The 26,387-nt window shown below is 41.3% G+C and overlaps 1 protein-coding gene across 10 annotated transcripts in view; it reads left to right on the top strand.

Moving 5' to 3' along the window:
• PDE4DIP (phosphodiesterase 4D interacting protein) overlaps positions 1-26,387 on the top strand; it is a 214,041-nt gene that overhangs the window by 63,208 nt on the left and 124,446 nt on the right. For all 10 annotated transcript variants that reach the window (XM_057553413.1, XM_057553435.1, XM_057553483.1 and 7 more), the window contains exon 4: positions 6,142-6,252. In XM_057553413.1, the coding sequence (XP_057409396.1) occupies positions 6,142-6,252 (111 nt within the window). The remainder of the gene's footprint in view (positions 1-6,141; positions 6,253-26,387) is intronic.

Consider the following 26,387-nt stretch of genomic DNA (forward strand, 5'->3'; position numbering starts at 1 on the left):
CTCCTGACTCCTTTCCTACAGTTAATTACTATTAAGTATTTTTCCGAAACTCACACAATTAGAAAATAGCAGAGCTGAGTTTTGAACCCAGATCTCCTTGGTTCAAAAGCTATTGCCCTTTCCACAATTCTGTGCTATCCCACCTAGATAAATATGTATAATAGTGATAATATTTATTGCCAATTTGTAAGTGGATAGTAAAATGTCAAGGGTTGCTTAAAACACTATTCTCCTGTTCCTCTGCTTACCATATTAAGTTATTTAAGAATATTTTTATTTTCATGAAATGTAAAATTATGAGTTATCACAGATATCAAATTAGTGGAGTTAAGTTGCAAAAGTTTCATTATATTTGAAAAGAATGTGTCAGTTAAGATGATTAATCATTTTTAGTGGAGTGGAACTGTATTTTTAGGAGAGGGATTGGTAAGAGATTAATATGTTTTCAAGCATTTCCATTGTAAGAACTATCTGGGGGGTCTGAATATGATTAAGCAAATTGAGGCTGTTTTTTTAAAGGCTGACTTGACAATCGGTTATGTTAATGGAGCATGACATACAACAGCTGGGTTGTAATCTCCTACTATTGTTGGCATTGATTGAGTTCTTATTAAAGTCTTATTTCCAGTCTGGACTAATACATTAAGAAGCGGTGGGAAGAAGAAATTAAGGAAGGAGTAGGGGAGAACTGTTAACGTTTGGAAAAAATATTTTCAGAGAAGAGTAAAGATTTTCTATATACTACATTAAAAAGGAAGAACAAAGATAGAAGCACTGCCCCTTGCTCAAGAACCTGCAGTGTTTATTTCCTAAGCAGTGCAGAGCTTATCCAAAGCTCTGAGAGGCCCTGATTTAGGAGGTCTAGTGAGTAGCCCAGGTGTGTGTGGTTCTGTTTGCTAAAGCTACAAAACACAAACAAGTAAAACAAAACATAAGCAATAAGCAAATAAAGTAAGTAGTAAGTAGTTCCTCACCCTTTGTTCAAACTGAGAACCAGGATCTGCTAAAGGAACAAACTCAGGCTCCTCATCCTGACTTTCAAGATCTTTCTAAAATGGTTCTTCACTTCCTGTCCTCTCTGTTCACCCACTACAGGACAGCATGTGCCCTTTGTTTCAGTCCACTTGGTCCTCTGCACCTTTGCTTATGTTCTACCTACCTAGATTGCCTTGTATTCTCCCTCCAGCCTATACAAACTTGATTCATCCTTTAAGGAGAGCAAAAATGTCACTTCTCTCTGGAACCTTCTCTGGTAGCCTCTCTTTCCTAATTTCTGTAGTTTTTACTATTTGTACAGTTCATACTGCCCTTTGATTGTTATTTATCATATATTATTCCCCATTTATTCAGAACTGTTGTACATAGTTCAGATTCTGCATTGTGCATTAAAATTAGTCTGTTAGAAGAATTAATTTTACGTATAAAATTACCTTTAAATATGCTCTGCCTCCTACAAGATCTGTATAATCTTGTATACAGATTGAATTCTATTAGGATTAAATCCAATGAAGTCAAAGTCAGCAGGTTAGTTATTCATCCATTCTTTTATTAAGTATTTCTTGAGCACCTACTATGTGCCAGGCACCATTCTGGGTACAGGTGATATAGCAGTGAACAAAACAGGCCCATATCCTGGCTTTCTCATGGAGTTCACATGCTAGTAGGGAGAGACAGACAGGAAACAAAATAAATACGTAAATATAATATTTTAGAAGATGATAGTGCTATGGAATTAAAAAACACAATGAAGGGAGACATGGAGAGCTGGGGTGAGGCATAGGGTGAGTTACAGTTTTAAATAGGGTGGTCACCTCATAGAGAAAGTGACATTTGATCAGAGACTTGAAGAGGGGGAGGAAGAGAATGCAGATAACTAAAGAAAGAGCATACTATTCAGAAGGATCAATAAGCTGAAAGGCCTTGAGGAGGGAGGGTGCTTGGTGTTTTTGAGAAACAGCAAAGAGAAACAGTGTGGCTGGGGCAGAGTACGTAGGGGAAGAGTAGTAGGAAAAATGTAGAAGAGAGGGTAGGGGAGAGGCTCCAGATTATGCAGGGCCTTGGGACTTATGGGCTAACAAAATGACTGACAGCCTTTCACTCTCAGTTAGGTGCGAAGCCATTGGGGTTTCCAGCAGAGGAGCAATCTGACATTTTGTATCCCTCATAGAGATATGACTGCCGCACTAAGAATCGACTATAGGGGAGCAAGGGTGGGAGTGGGGAGACCAGTTAAGGGGCTATTCAAATAACTCAGAGGAGAGATCACAGTATCTTGGGCCAGAGTGGCAAAGGTACGAGTGGCAGTGGTGGTAGATAGCTTCTCTATATGTGTTGAAAATAGAAATCTTGATAGACGGATTTACAGACAGATGAGATGATATGCATGAAAAAGAAGGGTCAAGAATAATTCAAAAGTTTTGGCCCAAACAACTGCAAATATTGGTGGTTACAAACTGAAATGGGGTCCAAAGAGGAAGGAACATATGTGCTGGGAAAAATTAGGAATTCATTTTTATATATCACGAGTATGAACTGTCTATATTCAAGTAGAGATTTCTACTAAGAAGTTAGGTGTAGATTGGAGTGCAGGAGAAAAGTCAAGATGGGCATATAAACTTAGAAGTATAAGTGAACAAAACATTATTTTTCTAGTCACCATTCTAGCAGATGTAGTTTCTTTGGAACCATTAAAACAAACTTTTCTATATCATTGGAAAGTTATGAGAATAATATTGGGTTGGCCAAAAAGTTTGTTTGGGTTTTTTCGTAAGATCTTAGCTGAACGAACTTTTTGGCCAACCTAACATAAGCAAGCTAGCCCATATTTAACAGATCAAATCAGCAAAAAATGAAATATATATGCAGTAATTATCTATTCGTTAATTTAACAAATATTTAGGGAGTGCATCCTAAATATTCTGCAATGAGAATACAAAGACACAAAGTATGCCTTGCCAGCCCTCAAAACACTCTAGTCTGATTGAGGTGATTGTATACTGCACAGTGGGAAGAATTAACTGGAGAGGTCTTCTTGGCAATTGTGGGAGCTGAAGGAATATAGAGAGACATATAAGTCATTGACCCTTGGGCAGCTTACAGACTAGTTGGAGAGGTAGGCACATGAAAAAGTTAAAAGCTCTAAAATGTGTAAATAACCCTGCAGGACAACAGAAAAGCAGTACCATGAGGCAGCATATGAGCACTTGCCAAACGTTAGTATTTGCCTTAGGAGCTCAAGAGGAAAAAGTTTTTCCAGTCTGGTGTAGCAGGGAAAGCTTTGTTTGGGTGGAATTCAAACTTGAGAAAGTGACTTGAAAGAAGAGGCAGGGTATCTTGAGAGGGTGTGATTTCTTTTTCTTTTATACTAAGAGTGATGAGATGCCTTTGAAGGAGTTTTAAGTAAGGGAGATGACAGGATAAGATTTGAGTTTTGAAAATAATGTTTTTAAAATAATGGGGTTTTTTAGCTTTAATAAGGAGAAGAACTAGCTGGATGAGTTCTGGCAGACATGATAGACACTGTTGCAAAAGTTTTTGCCATGAGGTTTGTCGTGAGAATGGCACATTCAAGTTGAACTATTTAGCAAAGAGCTGGATATGTAGGGCTAGATCTTGGGTGAGACAACTCAGTTGGAGGTTTGGGGACTGTTTGGGAGGCAAAAGTCAAAGCCCTAAAAGTGGATAAAATCTCTAAGGGAGAAAGTGTGAAGAGAAAAAAATCAGAAGGCTAATGACTATCATTTAAGTAGTAGCTTTAAAGAGCCAGGGAAAAAAGAAAAAAAAAGAAAAAAAAACAACACAGAGAAGAGGCTAGAGAGATAGGAAAAGAACAGGGGATCACAGGGCATAAGAGAAAATAGGCTTAATGTGAAGAAAGAAATATATAGGTTGGATAAGAACACCTGCATTCATATGCAATTTTACTTTCCATAAAGCTTCTATTAAATTATCGTACATGATGAAAGAATCCAAGTAGACATCAAAAGCATGATTAAACACTAATCTAGAATCTGGCACCTGGTTCCCCCCTGTGCAAAATGGAGGTAATAATAACCAGGTTATTCCTCTAGGAGCTTAGACCAGGAAAGGGCCTTAAAATCACCGTTTCCAACCACTTCATTTTATAAATGAGGACAGTTAGGCCTCTGGAGATGTGTTCTCCCAAAGTCATACGGCTATTTAGTAACACAGCTGGGACCAGAAAAGAATCTTCTTGAGTCTTATCTTAGACTTTTCTCTTCCTCACTGTCTCTAACTAAGCCTAGGTCAAATTCATTTATTCTAAGAGCACAGATTTAATGAAATTAGCTAAATGCATTTTAAATGTGTGCATTTTTTAAAAATGAAGAATATATTGTCTTAAGTTACCAGTGGTTTAGGTAAGAAATGTGTTGCCTACTTATAATCCAGCTCTAGTTGAGAGAATGCTCAGTTCTAATTATGCCCTCCTGAGGCCACTTTATTCACTCAAATTTTTTGTCTTTCAAGGCAAAGTGCAAGTGATACTCCTTGTCGAAGCTTTCTTTCTCTCACCATCCCAACGAGAATGAATCACTCTTTCTTCTGGGTTCCCACAGATTCAGTATTTTTCAAACTTTAGGACAAAACTTATTAGTGGGTCATGGAATCAATTCAGTGGGTCACTCCCAAAAAGAGAAATGGAATAGGAAATATCAGAGTGCATCCTACATAGTGACAGTTAACATTACTTTGGGGAACTTTTACTTCAGTTGTGTGTGTGTGTGCATGCACTGGATTGCAGTGTGAAATGTAAAATGTTTGAATGACACAGGCCTGGAGGATTATAGTGTAAAACATATGCACCTACATCTCTATGGCCACCTGTCTCTTGGAGGGCTGGGACTGTCTTCATCTTTGTATTCCTCATGCCCAACATACTACCTGCTGTGTACAAAAAGGGAGGTTGATTGGAATTATTATGAAGAGTGAAGAAAGAATTAGAAGGATGAAGAGCAGGTAGGTTGGGGAGGAACCTTATACTTGAATTAAGTATAAAGTTTTTGTTTCCTTTACTTTGGATGTTAATATTAATTTTGTTTTCAAGCTAGTGTTACTGCAACCAAGAACTCGTGTTTGGTATCTGTGCTGTGGGGTTGTCTCCCAGTCACCTTCAGTGTCCCGTGTGGTGTGGTATAAATAATACTTCCTGCTAATGTTGCAGCTGTCATTCAAGGATCTTAAATTGCTTTAGGAGCAGGATCTGGTAATGAGTGCCTAGCTCCACTTGGCAGGTGCCGGAGTTAAGAACTAGTGACTGGGTAAAATCTCTGGGCTCCAGCCTGACGCCTCCCTCCATCACCTCCCACCCTCTTTTCGCCCTCATCCCTTAGAGGGAGGAACCTTTGACCCTGCCTCTTGGAGCTTGTGTAACTGGTAAACAGATTTTGCAGAGATTCCACTGAACTAGAAGATTGGCCCTTTCTTTGGAGGTGGCTCAGGTGTGTATGGGGGGAGGGGCATGGTAATAAAGGCTATTTCTTTAACTGCCTCAGGGCTTGAAAGGTCCAGGGAGAAAAACTGGGAAGGAACTGGTGAGAGGTGAGCTTCTGGATCATCCAAGGAAATTAGAAACCCCTCTGATTAGTCGTTCTTTAAGATTTGCACCTGACAGAAGGGGGATATCTGATACGTGGTCACCATTTTGTGGGCCATTCTGTGTCCTTGCAACCCAACCATCACCTTGAATTACTCCCATTCCCCATTTCCTGGAAGCTTCTGAGGGTCAGCCCCCTCTCTTTTCTGAGAAACTGTTAACTGCCTACAGTTGGGCCTGAGAGGCTGAGGGAGGGTGAGAGCCGAGTCCTAGCTTGGAGTCGGGTTACACCACTTGTGTCTGAGTTCACGCAGCATGTTCCTCTGTCAGGGATTCCGCAAATATCTCCCGAGGTAAAAAAGGAAAGCGCGCTGCGCTCCAGCACCCAGAGCAGCGAGCCCAGGCCCAAGTGCGGGAGGGAGCGCCAGCCATCAGGGGCATGTCGCCATAGCCTCGCAGCGTCGCCGCCGGCTCGCTTCATGCCGCGGTGCAGCTGCACCACGTTCCTGGGCTGAGGGGGCGATTGGGCATGTGCTCCTCCCCATGGGTTGCCCACCATGTCTAATGGATATCGCACTCTGTCCCAGCACCTCAATGACCTGAAGAAGGAGAACTTCAGCCTCAAGCTGCGCATCTACTTCCTGGAGGAGCGCATGCAGCAGAAGTATGAGGCCAGCAGGGAGGACATCTACAAGAGGGTGAGTGCGGGGGCTTGCGGCTCGGGGTAGGGGGGCAGGGGCTGGTGGTGGACACATCCAGATCCCGAGCTCTTCCTAGCTGGTGCTGTGCGAATCAGTGGAGTAGGCGGGTTCCGGGCCTGGTCTGGTCACCTTAACGCCAGTGTGACCTTGGACAAGCCCATTTCACCTCATCTGTGCCTGTTTCCTACTTTCCTACTCTGTAAAGAGAGCGAGCTGTATTAAATCAGAGGCTCTCGAACTCTGGTTTGGAACTGTGTAGAACAAACACCTTGGGGGCTGGTTTGAAGTGTCGATTACTGCCTTACCCCCAGGGATTCTGATTTAGTAAGGGAGGGGAAGCTTAGAAATCTGCATTTTTAAACAAGCCCCAGAGGTGACTGAAGCTGGTAGTTTTCAAGTCATACGCTCTGCTTAGAGAAGGGACCCTCTAGCTCTGGCACATGGGGGCAGGGAATGATGCCATGGGGAACAGGGCAGGGGCTGAGGACATTTCTGTTCCTTGAGAAATTCGTGTTTGTTTTTGAAGATGATTATGCAGATGAGCTCTTAGGACAGGGTCTTAGGCATTTTCATCTTTAGGAATAGTTCACCTTAGAATGAAGAAAGGGTATTGATGGAATGAACAGCCGTTGGCCTTGGGTGGGGTGGGAGAGGGCGGCTTCCCTGAAAGGGAGGGCTGTCTTGATTGATGGGGGAGTGGGGTTGGGAAGGAAGACAGAGGGGACTGGCTGAGTTGAGGGTGAGATGAGACAGCACCTTGGTAAGAGGACATTAGGCTATGGTTTATAAGGATTAAGCTTCTTAACTGGTTGCCACAATGTTGGTTTCCTTAGCTTTCTTAGTGTCTGGGCTAGCAGGACCTGAAGTGGCCTGAGCGACCTGGAGCTGGTGGCCTCTGACTTTATCAGTTTTTAAATCTCCAGCTGTTTGCACCAGAGGACTGTACCAATATTATCATTATCTTTGTGTGCCCTGTCCTGTCGAGAAGGAGCTTGGGAAGCATTACAGGCTGCTAGATAATACTTTAGATCAGAGGAATAACTGGTGTCTCTGAGACCCAAACCACTGTTTGGTAAATTCAACTAAGATGAACAGCTAAATCTGAGGGATTTAGCCCTATTTTCTGACTTTCCTGGATTTCCATGTTTTAACCTGAATTTTCCTGAAATTGATCCAGAGTCATCTTTTGTCTTTTATGTGACTATATAGTGAATGTGCCTCAATGGAGCTGCCAGGGGTCGAGGAGGATATTGCCAAGTGAGGGTTGGTAACTCAGAGAGAGGGGGAAGGGGAGCGTGAGTGCAGTATTTGCCTCGGAGTAGGAATAGTGAATGAATTTGTTCACTGTGCAGAGGGAGGGACATTTTCCCATTAACTGTCTCCAAAGCAAGGCAGAAGAAAGGGGCAACTTCTTAGATAATTTGAGGGAAAGGATTTTTTTAGTTTGAATCAAATGACCGCTTGAGTCAGTTGGTCTCACCCTCTGCTCTGCACTGACTAAGGGGACACTCTGGGTGGGTGTGAGGGGGCACCGTTGCTGTTCGGGAGAAGTGTGACTGAGAGGATTATAGGAGCTGCACCGGGGTATGGTGGGGGTAAGTGGGCCACAGGACATTGTCACATGCAGAGGTGACAAGCCTTTGTAAGACTCCCGTATTGCCACTAGTCCCACTCAGGAAGTAGAAACGGCCCTGTCTCTTCCTGGTCTAAGAGCAGAGTAGTCAGGCAGCTACAGGCATCCTATAGTATGGGGAATCTCAAACTACTGTGTCCCCTCCTTTCCCTTCTCACCGTACCTTTGCTCCATTCGCCTGTCACATTGCTCATCCCGTTTGGCTGTGATTATTTGGGAAGCACCAACAGCTTAGGTTAAAATGCCCTTATTTGGGAAGCAGAACACATAAAGCCATTATCAATCATTAACATCATAGTTGAAGTTAGTTTATCACACTATGTAGTGATGAGGGATTGATAGACATCAGGGCAGTTGCATTTTGATGGAAGGACAAGGGATTAGAAAACCACAGATCAGGAGCCTTGGACAATCGGAGACCTGGGCGAGTTACTTAGCCTCTCTGAGCCTGTTCCAGTCCCTGTAGAACTGGCATTAAGAATAATGCACAGCACCACAGGCCCCGAAAATTATTTGTTGAGAGTATGAATAAATAGCAGCCCTAAAAATTAAATAAGAAGACATAATCAAAGCACTTTGTAAACTTCATAGCATCCTACATGTATGAGAGGGTAGTAGTTGTATGCCTACTAGTAGTAATAGTTATTATGATATTTAAAAATGAGGAAGCAATTTGGTTCCTTTAATCTCACCCTCAGACATTCCCATGAATGTGTTTTACGTTCATCCACGTTAGTCCCTTTGTGACTCCACAAGGTTAGGACAGTTAATTAGCAGCCATGTTGGCAGAGACAGGGAGAGTGGTGTGCAGTGCATCACATGGTAAGTCAGGTAGTTCAGATAAGAGTTTAGAGCCCTGTTCTGTGACTAAACTTAGCTTGATTTTTCTTTAGTGTTGGGAGGACTCTTTAAACATAGTAAAAGCATTAAATCATGCCCAAGTAAGTGAGAATCTGCAATAATTTGGGTGCTGTATACATGGATTCTCTTAAAGAAAACCAGTATTTGTGAAACATATGTAATAAAATTCTGTTATGAATAGTAATTATTTTATCATTTCACATATTTTTACTACTGCAGACTTTTGTTGAGATATTTGTACTGAAGAGTAAAAAGTTACTGTCTTAGTGAGAGGCAATCAAGCATTTCACCATAATGACTACAGGGAAGGGAAATATGAGAAACTGCAGGAGAAAAGGACTGGAGCGTGGGTTCTGTCTTTTTCTTTCCAAGTGGCAAGTCCTCCTTTATGTAGCTGATTGAGGGAGAGACTAAAGTAGATATATATAATTCTTAATTGTAAAGGAAGCTACAAGGCTATTTAATTTTAAGAGAAGTTGTAAGAGTTAGAGAGTTATATAAAAACCTAAAAGTATCAACTTCAGAGCAAGTAAATAAAAAAGGAGTTAAGGGTGTCTCTCTTTCAAGATGCTCAGAGAATTCAGAAATAAAATAATATTAAATTATACATAAGAATTGGTTCTGTGAGACTGGCTATTTTTGGTTGAGTGTTTAAGTTAAACTACCCTTTAAGCTTCAGCTTCTGTTAATATTTAAAAACACAGGAGGCGGCTGATTACCCTCAGCACAGAACAACTAGGGCATATACCTACATGATTAGGTACCACTGCCCCCTCTTGATAGCAAATATTAATTGTAGGTTCAGTTTTGGGGGAAGACAATATATAAAGCAAGGAAGGGGAGAAACCGTTGCAATACACAGAGCTCCTGATTCTGGAGCAAAGTAAAGTGAGAAAACACTGTAAGTGGTCTACAGCTGAGCATGGCCCACTCCCAGGAAGACTGGCTTGTTAGCATTTCTGAACTGCAGCTGCTCTGGTAAATAATTTCTGGGCGGCAACTTGGCTGACTTCCTCGTTGTTGTTGATTATCTAATCCTGCGTCTTCTCATGATAGCCGAGCGTGCCCCCACTAGAAATATGCCCAACCCTGGAATTTATGAAATCCACTGCTGTGTGATAAACACCCAATCCCCAAGCAGCACACAAAACCACCATCCACTGTGTTTTGCCACACGATGACTGCTTACTTGCTAAGCTTGTGTGAATTTATTATTATTCAAGGTTGCTTTGAAAAAGATTTAAGCTTCCATTCTAAGAATGGAATTTAAAATCTGACAGAGTCAGATCCAATAACAAAAGCGACAGGAGAAACTGAATGTTGTCATCCTGGACCAGACAGAGTCAGTGTTTAAATATGACATAACTGATGTTGGACGGTTAAAGTCGATTTGGCCTTTAGACAGGAGTTGAAAGAGTTGTGTTCCATTGTTTTATGGCCTTTAAACTGCCTGACTTCTTTGAGCTGTGGTTTCTCATCTTTGAGACTGGATATTTTTCCTGAACAATCTTTGAAGTTTATACGTAGCTTATTTCTGCAGCTAGGTTTGTTTGTTTTTTGGTTTTTTGGTTTTTGCAGCTAGGTTTTTAAAATCATGATAGACAGCCCACTGACTTTACTTGCCTACCAAATTTTTATCATTTCTACTGTTCTGCTATCACTGGGCATAGTAGTTAAGAGTTAGGAATAAGACAGGCTTGAAATGGAATCTTGGTTCTACTACTTGCTACCTGGGTTAACTTGGGCAAATACTATAATTTCTCTGAGCTGAAGTAGGTCTTGTAGTAATTTCTATCTTACAGGGTCTGGAGCAGGATCAAGTGAGCCAATCCGTTGAAATCAGCACAATGCCTCTCACATGGTAGTAAGCCCTCAAACAATATTTGCCCCTGTTGTGACAAACTGGGAGATGGCAGAATTATCTGGATAAGTCCAGTTACTGGACACATCCAATTTGGGCCACTTTTGAATTCCAAATCAGTTTCTTCTTCTTCAGTAGTGGATTTGGGACAGTTTGTCCTATTTGTCTCAATTCTCCATTTTAGTTTGCCCATGTATAAATAACATAATATAATCCAAGTGTCCCTATTACAGCACAATTACTGTCACCCTCACATACAAATGTTTCTTCAAAAAAAAAAACAAGAAAGGCTAGATTTGTTAAATTATTATGACTATGATTGGTTATGATTCAAAATTTTTTATCATCTTGGTTTAATACCTTGTAGCTTGGCCTGGTTCTAAATTATTTAATTTTTAAGACCTAGCTTTCTTTTTAATGGAGATATAATTAACATATTGTATTAATTTCAGGTGTACAACATAATGACTCTATATGTATATGTCACGAGATGATCACCACAGTAAGTCTAGTTCACATCCATCACCACACATGGTTACAATTTTTTTTTTCCTTGTATGAGAACTTTCAAGATCTGCTCTCTTCATTGAATTTCTTTTTGGCTCAATGACTGATTTTCTTTAGTCCTAACCTGATTTCTTTAGGCTTTGGGAAATATGATGAGTAACAGCGTATGTGCAGACTTACTGTGTTAAGTACCCAAAAGTTCAGTGAAGCCCCAAGGAACTCCATCAGGCCATATAATTTAGGAACCTTGACTTGAACCAATGGAGGCAATTACAGAAAAACAAGTATCTTTGGGGGATATCAAAAATGTAGGGACACAAGTTTTGAACTCAGTCAGAAAACTTGAATTCTGTGTTCTTTTCTTTTTTTATTTTGGCTGTGCCACATGACTTGCGGGATCTTAGTTCTCCAACCAGGGATTGAACCTGGGCCACTGCGGTGAAAGCGTCAAGTCTTAACCTACTAAACTGCCAGGGAATTCCCAGAAAACCTGAATTCTGAATTTACCTTTTCCTACTACATATCCTTGGCCTGGTCCTTAACTTCTTTGAACCTTAGTTTCCTGAAATGGAGGCATGAATTCCCGCCCTGCCCTCCTCCCTATATGTAAACATGTTTAATGTGTTAGATGTTAAATAAATGTAAAGGATTATGACTGTCCTGTGTACCTGGCGACACATACTAGAGAGTGTGCACCTTCTCAGATTACTGTCTAAAGTAACTGTTGCAGCTGCTGCTGCAGAATAAGTGGTTTTCTTATATTTAACAGAGTTGACTGTTTTCTTTTTATAGTTGGATACCTTGTTTAGTCAGCTGCTAAGTTTTTTCCCCTATGTTTTACTTATGTGAACTTTAAGTAATGTGTACAGTAAGGAAGGGGGGAATGTAAATAAAGAGAAAGAAATAAGGGTGAATTTGGCCAAACTATTTTTAAACATTTCTGTGGAAGTCACATAGTCTCGTGTGTCCATGTCTGTACATAATGTGTGTGCTGACACCTCATTCTCTGCTTTCTGAGGTTCTTGAAGGCTTGCTTGTGCATTTCCTCTTCTTTTGGGGAGTAGAAGTAGGAAGAAAGTAGGGAGATTTCATTCATTAAATAGTTGTAACCAATAGTTGTGTTTTTGGTTAAAAAAATTTTTTTAAACTTCACACCCATTAGGATGGCTATGATAAAAACAAAACAAAAACAGAAAATAACATATGTTGGCCAGGATGTGGAGAAAGTGGGAACCCTGTGTATAGCTGGTTGAGAATGTAAAATGGTTTCGCCACTGTGGAAAACAGTATGACAATTCTTAAAAAAATTGAACATAGAATTATTATATGATCCAGCAATTCAAATTCTAGGTATATACCCAAAATAAGTGAAAGCAGGAACTCGAACAGATATTTGTACACCCACATTCATAGCAGCATTATTCACTTAGCCAAAAGGTAGAAGCAAACTAAGTGTCCATTGACAGATAAATGGATAAACAAAATGTGGTGTATACATACAGTGGAATATTATTAAGCCTTAAAAGGGAAGGAAATTCTGACACATGTTACAGCATGGATGAATTTTAAGGATGTTATGCTAAGTGAAATAAATCAGTCACAAAACGACAAATATTATATGATTCCACTTACAGGAAGTACCTAGAGCAATCAAATTCATAAAGACAGAGAGTAGAATGGTGGTCGTCAGGGGCTGTGGGGAGGTAGGGAATGGGGAGTTATTGTTTAATGGATATAGACTCAATTGGGGAAAAAGTTCTGCAGGTGGATGGTTGCACAATGTTAATGTACTTAATGCCACTGACCTGTATACTTAAAAATGGTTAAAATGGTAAACTTTATATTATGTATATTTTACCACTAAAATTTTTTTAAAGCAACTTTCCCATAACTGTCATAGTTACTTTAAAATTCTGTGAAATCCTTAACAAATACAACTTTTGGCTTTGTTTTGTTTTTGCTTAACCCAACTCTTCTCATTTTTAAGAGCTCTTAATTAGATGTCATAATACTTACCTGTTCGGAAGAGGAAATTTTTTTCCTTTGAATACTTAAGACCTTTTCTTTCAGTCACTAGGAAACAAATCTAAAACTAAATCCTGGAGCCTGATTTAATTTTAAACCACTTTCAACTATTTCCTTAACTATGTCTACATAATTTGTACTTCTTCATGAACCTATCACAAAGCCACTTCTTCCTATTACTTATGTACATCCAGGTTTACACACTGATAAAAGAAGCGTAATATAGTTGAAAGACTAGGCATCGTAAGTCCCTGTCTCAAATGTTTACCTTATTTACATTATCACCTTGGCCATTCATTTACTCATGTCTCTACACATGCATTCATTAACTCAAACATCTATTGACTACTGTATGCCAGCTACTGTGCTAGATGCTGGTGGAGAAAGTTATCAACAAATAAATAAAAATGGTATAATAAAGGCTACTATAGAGGTATGTACAGATTGCTCTATAGTACTAAGGAGAACAGTAAAATGCACCAGAAAAGGCCTTGCCAAGCATGTGAAGTTTGAATTGAATCTTAAAAAATAAAAATAGAACAAGGAACGGGGTAAAGCATTTCAGGCAGAAGAAATAGTATTTACAAGGGCATAGAAACAGGAAAAAGCATTGCGTGCTTGATATACTTCAAATCTTTCAGTATGACTGGAACACATGATATTGAGGACTTGTGGTGGTGGATGGAAAGGTAAGCAGGGGACAGATCATGGAGAACTTTGGATTTAGCCATTCATGCATTAATAAACATTAATTGGGTGCCTACTATATTCCAAGTACTATGCTGGGAAGCTGAGGCTTCAAAGATGCGTGAGACAAAAGTGATATAGAGTATGGTAGGAGTCAGTAATAGAGATCGTATGAAGTATAAGGGAACTCAAATGAGGCATCTCTAACCCAATTGAATAGAGGAGATGGAAGGAAAATCTACAAAGGAGTCTTTGAGGAGATGACCCCTGAGCTTTGTCTTCAAAGGAGAGTAAGCATTGGTTAGTCAATGAGAAGGGGGGGAGGGTTAAAAGAAAGAAGCAAAAGCTTAGAGACAAGAAACCACATTGTATGTGTGGAGAATTGTAAGTGGTTTTGTGTTGCTAAATTTAAGTTCTAGGCATAGAATGAGGCTGAAGGGTCTGCAGGGCGTAATCCTTTGTGCCATTTTAAAGAGTGTAGACTTTATCCTAAGGAGGATAGGAAGCCACTGGTGGGCTTTAAGCAGCAGGGAACATGCTAGATCCTTCTGATGGGTGGGGAAGATGGATTCAAGGAAGATAAGACAGGAAGTCAGGAGAACAGATAGGCCAACCGAGAGATGATGAGGGCCTAAATGAGGCCCATGGCAATAAGAGTGGAGGAGAGGGAGCTGATTTGCGAAATATTTGGGAGGTAAACTATCTGTAGGACTTGGTGATTGATAGGATGGGAGGGTGGACGGAAAGGAATCAAGAAGACTGCCAGGATCCTGGCTAAGACAAGTCGCTTTTTCTGGGTCTCTGGTTCTTTAGGTATAAAACGTGTGGGCTGAACTGGGATTGACACTAACATCTCTCCCAGCTCTGAAGTTACGTGATTCTGAGCAGCCTCTTTGGATACTCTCACCTTAACTAAGGTAGTTGCTTCCCTTCTCCCAGTCTCACAGCTCCTCTGATGCCTTCTCAGGAAGGCACGTGCCAGCAGAGCTGAGATGGTTTTAAAACTGCCAGTCAATGTCAGGAAAATCTAGTGCCGTTACCAGGTAGCTGGAGTTATAATTAGCCCAGTTGCTAGGGAAAAACTGAGATTCTGTAAGCATGGGCTGCCAGAAACAGCTTTTTCCAACTGGATGAATTTATTTGTTTACGAGAACAAAGAGGATATGGATGGAATGTTTTTAATGTGTTTTTGGAGAATTCAGCTTTTGCCCAGGGTACAGGATATGCATCAAATCTTTAACCGTGGTCATTTTTAAGTCTTTTGTCATTTACAGACAGTTCTGGGTGTACTCTGATGCTTTTGCAAATATGTTCCTATAAAAGGGTTTCATCTTCAAGGAATTCATGGAAAAAGACTCTGACAAGTACAGGTTTCTGGTAACTGACTGTACTGCTGAACTGAATGAATAAGCATTTTCAGAACTCTAATGAAAAACTGATGAACTCATAAAAGTGCTAACAAAAGATCAAGATGAAAAAAAAATTAATTACATGGGACTGAGTGAACTGATGAGGATGATTATAATTTTTGTGACTTTGAATTTTTAAAAAAATACCAAAAAAAAGGATATGTTAAAAGCAAAAAATAGGTTTGTGCTTGGGCTACTCAACATCTCGTCTGCGGTAGGAGGAGTGGATCTGAAAATTCTGCTTTGATATATACTTGGGTAGCTGGAAAATGACTTACTTTCACTTGAAAGGAGATAAATAAGAACATAGAATCACAGTTTAGAGTTACAAAAGATCCTGGAGATAATCTGTATGCCCCCTTCACTTTTTTTAAAAAATAAATTTATTTATTTATTTATTTATTTTTGGCTGCGTTGGGTCTTTGTTGCTGCGCGCAGGCTTTCTCTAGTTGCGGTGAGCAGGGGCTACTCTTCGTTGTGGTTTGTGGGCTTCTCATTGCAGTGGCTTCTCTTGTTGCGGAGCATGGGCTCTAGGCACGTGGGCTTCAGTAGTTGTGGCATGCGGACTCAGTAGTCGTGGCTCACGGGCCCAGTAGTTGCAGCACACGGGATTAGTTGCTCCACGGCATGTGGGATCTTCCCAGACCAGTGCTTGAACCCGTGTCCCCTGCAATGGCAGGCAGATTCTTAACCACTGCGCCACCAGGGAAATCCCCCTCACTTCACTTTTTAAGAAAGCTTTTTATTTTAAAGGAACTTTAGATATACAGAATAGTTGCAAAAATAGAGAGTTCCTATATACCATTCACTCAGCTTTCCCTAATGAGTAAAATCTTTATTTTAAAGATAAAGAGACGGAGACCCAGAGTAGTAAAGTAACTCGCCTAAGGTCACACCGCGAATTAATGGTCATGTTGAAACTAGAATCCAGGAGGCCTTGCTTCCTTTCCAGACACTTGCAGTGACTTCCTGGGTCTTCAAAAAAAGTTCAAGGAATTTATATGCTTGTCAGAAGTTTAGACTTTCTTCTTCTTTGTATTGATAATCTTGGGCTAAAATAGAGTAAACACAGCAGAAGCTAGAGTACTTCACAGATAAATGATTCTGTACCCTGTGCCTACTGCCAAATGTTTAGTTCCTCAGCCTACGTACCCCTTCCCTAGGAGTTTCATCATTATATGTTTCCAAAAGCCATGGGGATCTTTTTTTTTGTGGGGGGGAGGGGGTAGCTGGGGGGGGTTTCTTCCTCCTCTGGCCTTTGCCATCTCATCTAAGCAAGTTCAACTTCCCAGAAAAATGAGGCTGTGTTATACATGGAGAAGGTACAGAGCAGGGGGCTGGTGCAAACTGGAAAGGGGCCCACCCTATCATGTTAAGTAGCAGCTAATCCACCCACACACGAAAAGACAGTGATCTGACTTGGTACATGCCGTTCTGTGGGGAGCTAAGTGACAGTCAGGTGGCTTTCTGCCAAGCAACTTGAGAACAGACTTTGGGCCGCCCTGGGCAGTTATCATCCCTGTTATTTGGAAACTTGGCTCAAAGAGGTTGGGAGTGAATGAAAGGCACCGACTGCCTTGTCCTGCCAGCTTTTTACCTCCCAACCTCACATAAGGCCCCACCAGCGTGCCGGAGGAAGCCGCCACCTCTTTATACACACAGAGAGCCTTAGCCCACATGGAGGCTTGAGGAGGAAGCCCTCCTCTGAGGCCCCTGGGTGGACAGAGGCTGCCAGCATGCAGGCCGTGACCCAGAGCCGCAAAAGGAGAGTCTGGGCCCTGGCTGAGGGCCAGAAGTAAGCAAATCCTTCCAGGTCACTTTTTCTTGGTAGGTTTCAGAGCTTCTTTCTGAGGCCACAGAGGTGACTGTCCCTCCTAGAAATACTCCATCAGACACCACCCCCCACCCCAAATCCAGATTCTCTCTAGTCAAGCTGAGTGTATGCTCAGTACAAGCATAAACCTTGTCCTGCCCACCTAACACAACTCAGTTGATGACATGGTGTGTTGTCATCACTCTGCTGCAAAGTCAGGAGCTCCTGAGTCCAGAGCTGGATCCTAGGGTCTTCCTGGCACAGAAATCAGATGAAGGTAGTGGACCTCTTGGTCTCAGAGGAGAAGGTCCTTTAGAGGTGGGGAGCAGTCTCCATCTGAAGTCTTGTTCTTTCTCTCCGATCGCTTCCAGGCTTGTGGGATTATGGAGAAGCCCGGGTTGCTGCCAAACCATTTGAAGCCTCAGAGAACTCAGAGTCAGGAGGGTCGTAACTGGTCCCTGCCAGTCTCTACAAAGCTGGGGGTGAGAGCAGAGAGGTCCCTTCAGCTGTGGAAAGCTTCGTTGTGTCGGGCCGCATCAGGGGGCTTGCCTGAATTGCTGCAGGTAGAGGGTGGTGATGTCAATTAGAACCAGAACTCCGCCTCAGGCTTTCTCTACCCTCCTTTGGCCCTAAGTGCTAACTTCCTAATTTCTCTCTCCCCTCTTTCCTCTCCTGTTCTCCCTACTTTTTCGAGGTGTCAAAGTATGTCACCGGTGCCTAAGGGTCTTGATATAAGATGGAGGGCAATAATGGTCATGAGGAAAATAGCCTGAGGACTCCTTCTCTATCTGTTTCTAGGCTACTTATCTCCAGGAGAGGTTTCTAGGCCCAGGTCTTGTCCCACCTTTTGGTATCAGTATTCTGTCCTTCTTTGTCTCTTATCCTCTCTCCTCTATTCCCAAATTTGTGCATACACATGGAAAATATATGCTAAATGCTTCACATTTAAACCCTATGGAGGAGGGGATCCATTTAGTGTTTACTACGTGCCAGGCACTATGCTATGCATTTTACATATATTTAATCCCAACCACATAATAACCCTATGAAGTTGGTTGTCCCCATTTTTCACAGGACCAGATTTGCCATTAATAGCCTCAGGGTGTATACCTGGTATCCTAGCAGCTACATGGCCTAATTCTTCAGTTAATAAGCAAGGTCTTGGCACATTCTTTAGAAACTAAAGTTAGTCACTGTTCAAATGCAAATGATGTTTTTTAGTGAATAACTCTACATTGCGTTAAGGTCAGACTAAAAAGAAAAGAAAGAGCTCTAGTAAAATGATATCCATTTTCAGGGTGGTTTTCACCAAGATTGTGGCAGGAAGAGGTGGCATTGTCTCATTGATGTATCTGCCCTAAAAGGTGGCATTGACCTTATTTTTACTTGTGAAACAGGTGCAATTGCCGTGTGGAATGTGATAGAAACCAGGCTGTCCTTATCCCCGTACATTGCCCTGTCAGACTAGTGCTGTCTGGTGTAGAACTCCAGAAATTCAGAGGAAATTGAGAAATATTCAAACTTAAAAATTAGAACTTAAAAATTAGCAAATGAGGCTAATGAGAAAAGGGCAGTGGAATTGGGATTTTTAATTTGGGGAAGAACAAACTCAGAGGTGACCTAATAATAAATTTTAGAAGTCTCAGTATGTGACAGACAGTGATTAGCTATGCTCTGTCTCTGCAAGCATAAAAATAGGTTGATCCTAGTTGAAATCTAAGCATTAGGCCTCGTTCATTTAAAAATATTTATTGAATATTCAATAACACCTACTATGTTATATTCGTAGTACCTACTATATTCATTCACCTACTATATTGATAGTACCTACTATGTTCCAGGTGATATTGGAGGTGGTTATAATAATAATATAAATGAACAAAAAAGATAAGCATTCCTACCCTCATAAAATTTATATTCTATTATGAGGGGCAGACAATAAATAAATATTAAATAACATATGTAGAATGTTGGCAAGTGATAAGTCCTAATGGGGAAAAAAGTAGTAGAGTAGGGTAAGGGGGTCAAAAAGTATAAGAATGGAGGGCAGGCTGCAGCATTCAAGAGTGGTCAGGGGAGGCTACATTTAGAAAGTGGTTTTTAAAACACATTATCTCACAGTTTACATGAGTCAGCAGTCCAGGCACAGCTTAGCTGAGTTCTCTGCTTAGGGTTTTACTAGGCTACAACCAAAGTAATGGCCAGGCTGAATTCTTATCTGGAGGCTTGACTGGGGATGAATCTGCTTCTGAGCTCACTTGAGTTGTTGGCAGAATTTATTTCCTTGTAGGACTAAGGGCCCAGACTTCTTGCTGAATGTTGGCTAGAGACTGCCCATAGTTCTTTGAAGCCACCTACTGTTCCTTGCCATGCGGACTTTGCCCACACATTCACGTCATCAAGGCAGCAAGGAGAAGCTCTAGAGCAAGTCAGCTAGTAAGATATTCTTAATACTTAACACAGTCACAGGAGTGACAGTACGTCGCCTTTGCCATATACTATTGGTTGGAAGCCAGTTACACATCCTGCTGTACTCAAGGTGGGGATTACACAAAGACATGAACACTGGAAGGCAGGGATCATGGGGAGCCCTGTTAGAGACTGTCCACCACATGATTTTCCTGTATCTTTTTGTAACTTTATTATACAGATATGAGATGGGAAGGGAAGTCAATAAACGTGAGAATGACCAGTGGATGGAGGAAGATTTATTAATGGGTTTACCGTCACAGAATTTATAGCCTGTAAGGCTGACCTGAGGCAATGAAGCCATCCCAGATTGGTGGTCTCTATGCTGAGCTCCTTACTCACCCTTTGTACTTGGCTGTTTGTGTTGCCATTTCCTTTGCCGTTTCTGTTTTCCTCTCTCTCTCTCTTTTTTTTTTTGTTTAAATTAACTGTATTAAGTGTACAGTTTGATGAATTTTAACAAATATATATATCTACCTATGCAATAGCCACCCCACAATTGAGATATAAAATACTTCTATCACCCAGAAAAGTTGCTGTGTGTCCCATGGTGCCAGTCCTTTTACATCTCTGACTGCTGGAAACCACTGATCTGCTTTCAGTCTATAGTTTAGTTCTGTGTATTCTAGAATTTCATATAAATGGAATCAGGGAGTATAGATTCTGGTGTTAGGCTTCTTTTGCTTAGCACAATGATTTTGAAGTCATCTATGTTGTTTGTATCAGTAGTTTACTCTTTTTTATTGCTGAGTAGTATTCCACTGTATGAATATAATGCAATTTGTTTATCCATTCACCTGTTGATGAACATATGGATTGTGTCCTGTGATTGGCTATTATGACTAAAGGTGCTGTGCATATTCATGTACAAGTCTTTGTTGTATTTCTCTTGGATAAATACCCAGTAGTAGAATTGTTAGGTCATATAATAATCATGTATTTCAATTTATAAGATACTACCAAACTGTTTTCCAGAGTGGCTATGCAATAGAAAATAGTTTTTAAGCAACAACCTAAAGGAGATGAGGAAGTTAGCCAAACAGATAACTGGGAGGAGACCATTCCAGGTAGAGAAAGAGCAGGAGAGTCATGGAGGCTGAAACAGCATGAGAATGGGCGAGGATGTTGGGAGATGAGACCCCAGAGGTAATGGAGATGGTGCACATCAGATAGGCCCTGGTAGATAATTTTAAAGACTTCAGCGTTTACTCTGAGTGACAAGATGACACTCAGCCAGTGACAGTCCTATCTGACTTTTGAAAGATTGCTATAGTTACAGTACTGAGAATAACCTATAGAAAGGCAAGGGTAGAAGCCAGAAGGGCTATTAGGAAGCCATTGCAGTCATCCGCATAAGAGATGGTGATCAGACTAAGGTAATAGCAGTTAATGTGGGGAGAAGTGGTGAAGGTAACACCAACAAGATTGCTGATGGATTGGATATGGAATGTGAGAGAAAGAAAGGAATCAATGACGTCATCAGGGGTTTTGGCTTAAGCAACTGGAAGGATGGAGTTGCCATAATTGAGATAGGGAAGGGTATGTATAGAGCAGATTTGAGGGTGGAGAGTAGGAGTTCAGTTTTGGACATTTTATGTTTGAGATATTTGTTGGACATTTCCACTGGCAATATCATGTAAGTGGTTGAGTGTATAAATCTGAAGTTTTGGAGAAAGGGTTGGGCTGGAGATATAAATTTGGGAGTCATCAGCATATAGATGGTATTTAAAGTCATGAGACTGGACTTCCCTGGTGGTGAAGTAGTTAAGAATCCACCTGCCAAATAGAGACACAGATGTAGAGAACAAACGTATGGACACCAAGGGGGGAAGCGGGGGGGGGGGGGTGGTGGGATGAATTGGGAGATTGGGCTTGACATGTATACACTAATATGTATAAAATGGATGACTAATAAGAACCTGCTGTATAAAAAAATAGATAAAATTCAAAAATTTAAAAAGTAAATAAATAATAAAAAAAAAAATCCGCCTGCCAATGCAGGGGACATGGGTTCGAGCCCTGGTCTGGGAAGATCCTACATGCTGCGAAGCAACTAAGCCCATGCACCACAACTACTGAGCCCGTGCTCCACAACTACTGAAGCCCGGGCGCCTAGAACCCATGCTTTGCTACAAGAGAAGCCACCGCAATGAGAAGCCCGCATGCCACAACGAAGAGTAGTCTCCGCTCGCTGCAACTAGAGAAAGCCCACGCACAGCAACAAAGAACCAATGCAGCCAAAAAGAAAAAAGAAAAAAAGCCATGAGACTGTACAGATCGCCAAGGGAGTTAGTCCTACCAAGGTGGAAGATAAAAGGACCAAAGACTAAGCCTTGGGTCACTCTAACATTAATAGTTTGGGGAAAGGAGGAAGAACCAGCAAAGGAGATGGAGAAGATGTAACCAGTGAAGTGGGAAGAAAACCAAGAGAATCTGGATTCTGGAAGCCAAGTAAAGAAAACATACAATGGAATAGAGAGGGATCAACCTTTTGAAATGCTGCTGATTGCTCAGGTATATGATGACTAAGAATTGACCTTTGGATTTGACAACATGAATGTCATTAGTGATCTTGATTAGAGTAGTTTTGGTAGTGGTAGAGGCAAAAGTCTGATTGCAGTAGGTTTAACAAAAAATGGGAGGAGAGGAATTGGACTGATTACGTTGAGGAGTTTTGTTGCAAAGGGGAGCAAAGAAATGGAACAGTAACTGGTAAAGGTAAGGAGTCCATAGAAGACTTTTTAAAAGATAGATAAATAATAGTATGCTTGTGTACCAGTAGAATTTTCCAGTAGAAAGTGAAATATTGATTAAGGAGACTTTCTGGATGCTACTTTTGAGAAGTAGAGAGAATGGGACCTAATGCCTAAGTGGGAGGTTTGGCTTTAGATGGGAGCATGGATAATTATCTGTGGTCACACACGGAAAGACAGTTTGTGAGCACAGATGCTAGTAGATGATGGATAGATATGGTGGTAGGAGACTGTAGGGGTTTTCTTCTAGTTACTTCAGTATTCTTAATGAAGTAGGAAGCAAGCTTTATTCTCTCACTATGTTTTGTTTTCTTTTTCTCACTATGTATTTTCAAATATATTCCTAGAGTGAGTCAGTCTCCCTCATGTGTGCTAATTCCTGCTGACACATCCTTGTTCATGCCTGGAATACCTGTATCCTTTTTCTCTGCTTATTCCAAACACTACTCAGGTTTCAAAGTCCAACGTAGATTCTACCTGCTCAGGTGGGCCTTTCATCATAACCACTCCCTGAAACCATCTTTTACGTTCTGTGCTCTTCCAGCAGTTATAGTTCAGACATATTATTTGGCACGTGTTTAATCCCTGGCTGGCAATTATCTTTCCAATGTGTACCTTGCTTATTTCTCCTTCTAGATTATAAGCACTTTGTGGGTTGGATTGATCTCAAACTTACTCTATCGCCTTTAACATTCTCTTCAACATTGTTGAGCCCATAATAGAAACTCAGAAAGTTGGTGTTGATTGATTGCAAACACCCTGGAAGTTGCAGGTGAGGCTCATCTGTACATGTGAAAGAGGAGGCCACCTTTCCATCCTTTGATGTCCCCTCCACCTGAGAGCCCACAAGCTGGCTTTGGAGCACTCCAGGTGAACCTCCAACTCTTCCTGGAATGAAGAAGTCTCTCCAAGAAAAGAGTTAGCAGAAGTAGGAAGCAAACAACTTGAGAAAAGAAACAGTATAGGAAGAGGAAATTCTTGACAGTGAGAATGGTTTAAAGAGGGTTGTGTTTTTATTTTTAACAGCACCCATTCATTGGATAAATAATCATCTTCCATGTGTGGGCATTTCTGTGTATGGGCACTGTGCTAGCAATAGGGATGCAATGGTAAGGAGATAGAGGGGGTCCCTGCCCTCCTGACACTTGCAGTTTAGTGTCTGAACATAGTTTGAGTAGTACTGTGACCTGACTTCTTCAGTGTGGTGCCTATCACCCCCTAGATAATTTTGCTTCACTTATAATTAGCTAGAGTCACTTCTGTATTTTGTTGGTTGATGAATACCATAACCCCATAAAACTCTTACAGGTGCTCTTAGACCATGGGATTAATTGTGATGCAGGTCAGGACATGTCTTCATGTAGTGTACTTAAAACCAGTACATCTTTTTTCTAACATTTTGTAGAACAGCACTGTCCAACAGAAATTTAATGTAAGCCACAGATGTAATCTATCTATCGACCTAAACCGGGTCTTAGTTGAGGCACGTGGGATCTTAGTTGTGGCATGCGGGGTCTAGTTCCCTGGAGCAAGGAGTCTTAATCTCTGGACCACCAGGGAAGTCCCCACAGATGTAATTTAAAATTTTCTAGTGACCACATTAAAAGAAAAGTAAATTAATGTTAATAACATATTTAAAATATCATTTCAACATGAAATCAACATTAAAAAAATCATTAGGATTTTATGTTCTTTTGTTGCGGCTAGTCTTTTCCATCCAGTGTGTATTAAGTCTTTGAAATCCTTACAGCACATCTCATTTTGGACTAGTCCTACCTTAAGGGTTCAATAGCTTCGTGTGGCTCGCGGCTGCCATCCTGAATGACACAACTTAGAGTCTACAGTCTAAGTGCTGCCCCTGGTCTCAAGCACAGGTATAATTTCAGAGGAGTTGCCTGATCATAGAACCTGGCTTCAGGACACAGATAGGCTTCCAAGGGAGGAGTGACTGCCAGGTGTTGGAACATAGGTTCCATTTTGTAGTGTAAGTTTCAATGCAAGAAAAACTGTCCTGGACGTTGCAGAATACCAATGAGTGGCTTTATTCATTTTGGAGAGTAGATCAAAGCAAGTGTCGATCCAGAATGGAAAGCTGAATTTGGGGATAAATGTCAGATCATGTTAGATGCCACAGATAATTTAAAAATGTTTAGATGGCCTTAGGTTTCCTATGTACCAATTTATCTGTAGAAAAATTAATATAATTTTATACTTTATAACTCCCAATACCTGCTACCCAAAGGGAAGTTAAGGAAAGCACAGGATGGTTCCCCTGAACTCCAGTTTCTAAATAGCTGAGGGAAACAAATCATTCTGAGCATCCCTTTTATAGCCCCTTCAGTGGGGCCGGGTTCCTGTCTCCACACAAGGCGTCCTGGGATTGTAGGGGCTCCAGCCTCACCCCTGACTTTCACAAGCGGCCTGCGCTTTTCTAAATTAAGCCCAGCCAGTCCTATTTATGAACAGAGAGGCTCCAGCCAAGTGAGAGAGATTCGTCCTGCTGAGGAATGTGCTGGGGACAGGGAGAGAATCACTGAGATCACTGGTATTTATATGGATGTTTTCTCACTTGCCAGCTCAGTTGAGCCAGATCAACAGAGGCTTTTGCGACTCGACCAAGATTTTAACAGAGTGACTAATAAGGGTTTAAGCTGATCATTGTGAACACCAAGGCAGTGCGTATATTGGGACCTCTGAGCTCAGAGTGTAAATAAAAAATGTCCCAGACAACTCATATTTTTCCCCATATTTTTAAATTAATTTTTTTGTAAGTGAAATAGGGAGCATTTTCTTTTTTCTTTTTTTTTTTAAATTTTATTTATTTATGGCTGTGTTGGGTCTTCGTTTCTGTGCGAGGGCTTTCTCTAGTTGCGGCAAGCGGGGGCCACTCTTCATCGCGGTGCGCGGGCCTCTCACTATCGTGGCCTCTCTTGTTGCGGAGCACAGGCTCCAGACGCGCAGGCTCAGTAGTTGTGGCTCACGGGCGTAGTTGCTCCGCGGCATGTGGGATCTTCCCAGACCAGGGCTCGAACCCGTGTCCCCTGCATTGGCAGGCAGATTCTCAACCACTGCGCCACCAGGGAAGCCCCTCCCATATTTTTAAATGGACTTTATTTTTAGGGTAGTTTTAGGTTTGCAGCAAAATTGAACAGAAGGTACAGAAAATTCTCGTATGTCCCCTGCCCCCTCCCAAATCACAGCCTCCCCCACCATCAAAACCCAAAGCTTTTAGTTAATCGTTTTATCTTTTTTTTTTTTTTAATTTTATTTATTTATTTATTTATGGCTGTATTGGGTCTTCGTTTCTGTGCAAGGGCTTTCTCCAATTGTGGCAAGCGGGGGCCACTCTTCATCGCGGTGCGCGGGCCTCTCACTATCGTGGCCTCTCTTGTTGCGGAGCACAGGCTCCAGACGCGCAGGCTCAGCAATTGTGGCATACGGGCCCAGTCGCTCCGCGGCATGTGGGATCCTCCCAGACCAGGGCTCGAACCCGTGTCCCTTGCATTGGCAGGCAGATTCTCAACCGCTGCACCAGCAGGGAAGCCCTCGTTTTATCATTTAACCTCATTTTAATCTATCTTTATTGGGTTCCTAAACTCAAGGTTGACCAGAAATACCGATCTCTGCTTATGATTCATACATCTTACTACCTTTGGGGAAACTAATGTTTATTGAACACCTACTATATGTCAGGTATTTTCATTTACATCCTTTCATTTAATTTTCACAGTATCCTTGAAAGGTAGTGATTGTAAACACCTGAAGGAACTACAACTTAGGTTAAGTGACTTACTTCTAGAAAATAGAGGATGAACTATGTGGAACTGTGAAAAATGGTTGAATATCTGCACTTTCATATGATTCAACCTAACAGAATGTGATAGTAAGTATTTGAACCCAGACCAGTTTAGTTCTAAAGTCTATACTCTTCACCATACTGCTGCCCTAAGTACAAGATTCTTTATTTTCCCTTGGCAGCTCTGTAGTTTCAGATTTATATTCCTCCTCCCTTAAAAGATTAGAACCAGAGAGCTGAGAGGAAGGGCAACCCAAGGTATAACACATGTTGAGTTGGGTCTAGGAATGTTTCTTTGGAGGCTAAAGCCAGGAGTTA

This window comes from Balaenoptera acutorostrata, chromosome 1 (assembly GCF_949987535.1).
Source record: "Balaenoptera acutorostrata chromosome 1, mBalAcu1.1, whole genome shotgun sequence".
NCBI classification, from domain to species: Eukaryota; Metazoa; Chordata; class Mammalia; order Artiodactyla; family Balaenopteridae; genus Balaenoptera; species Balaenoptera acutorostrata.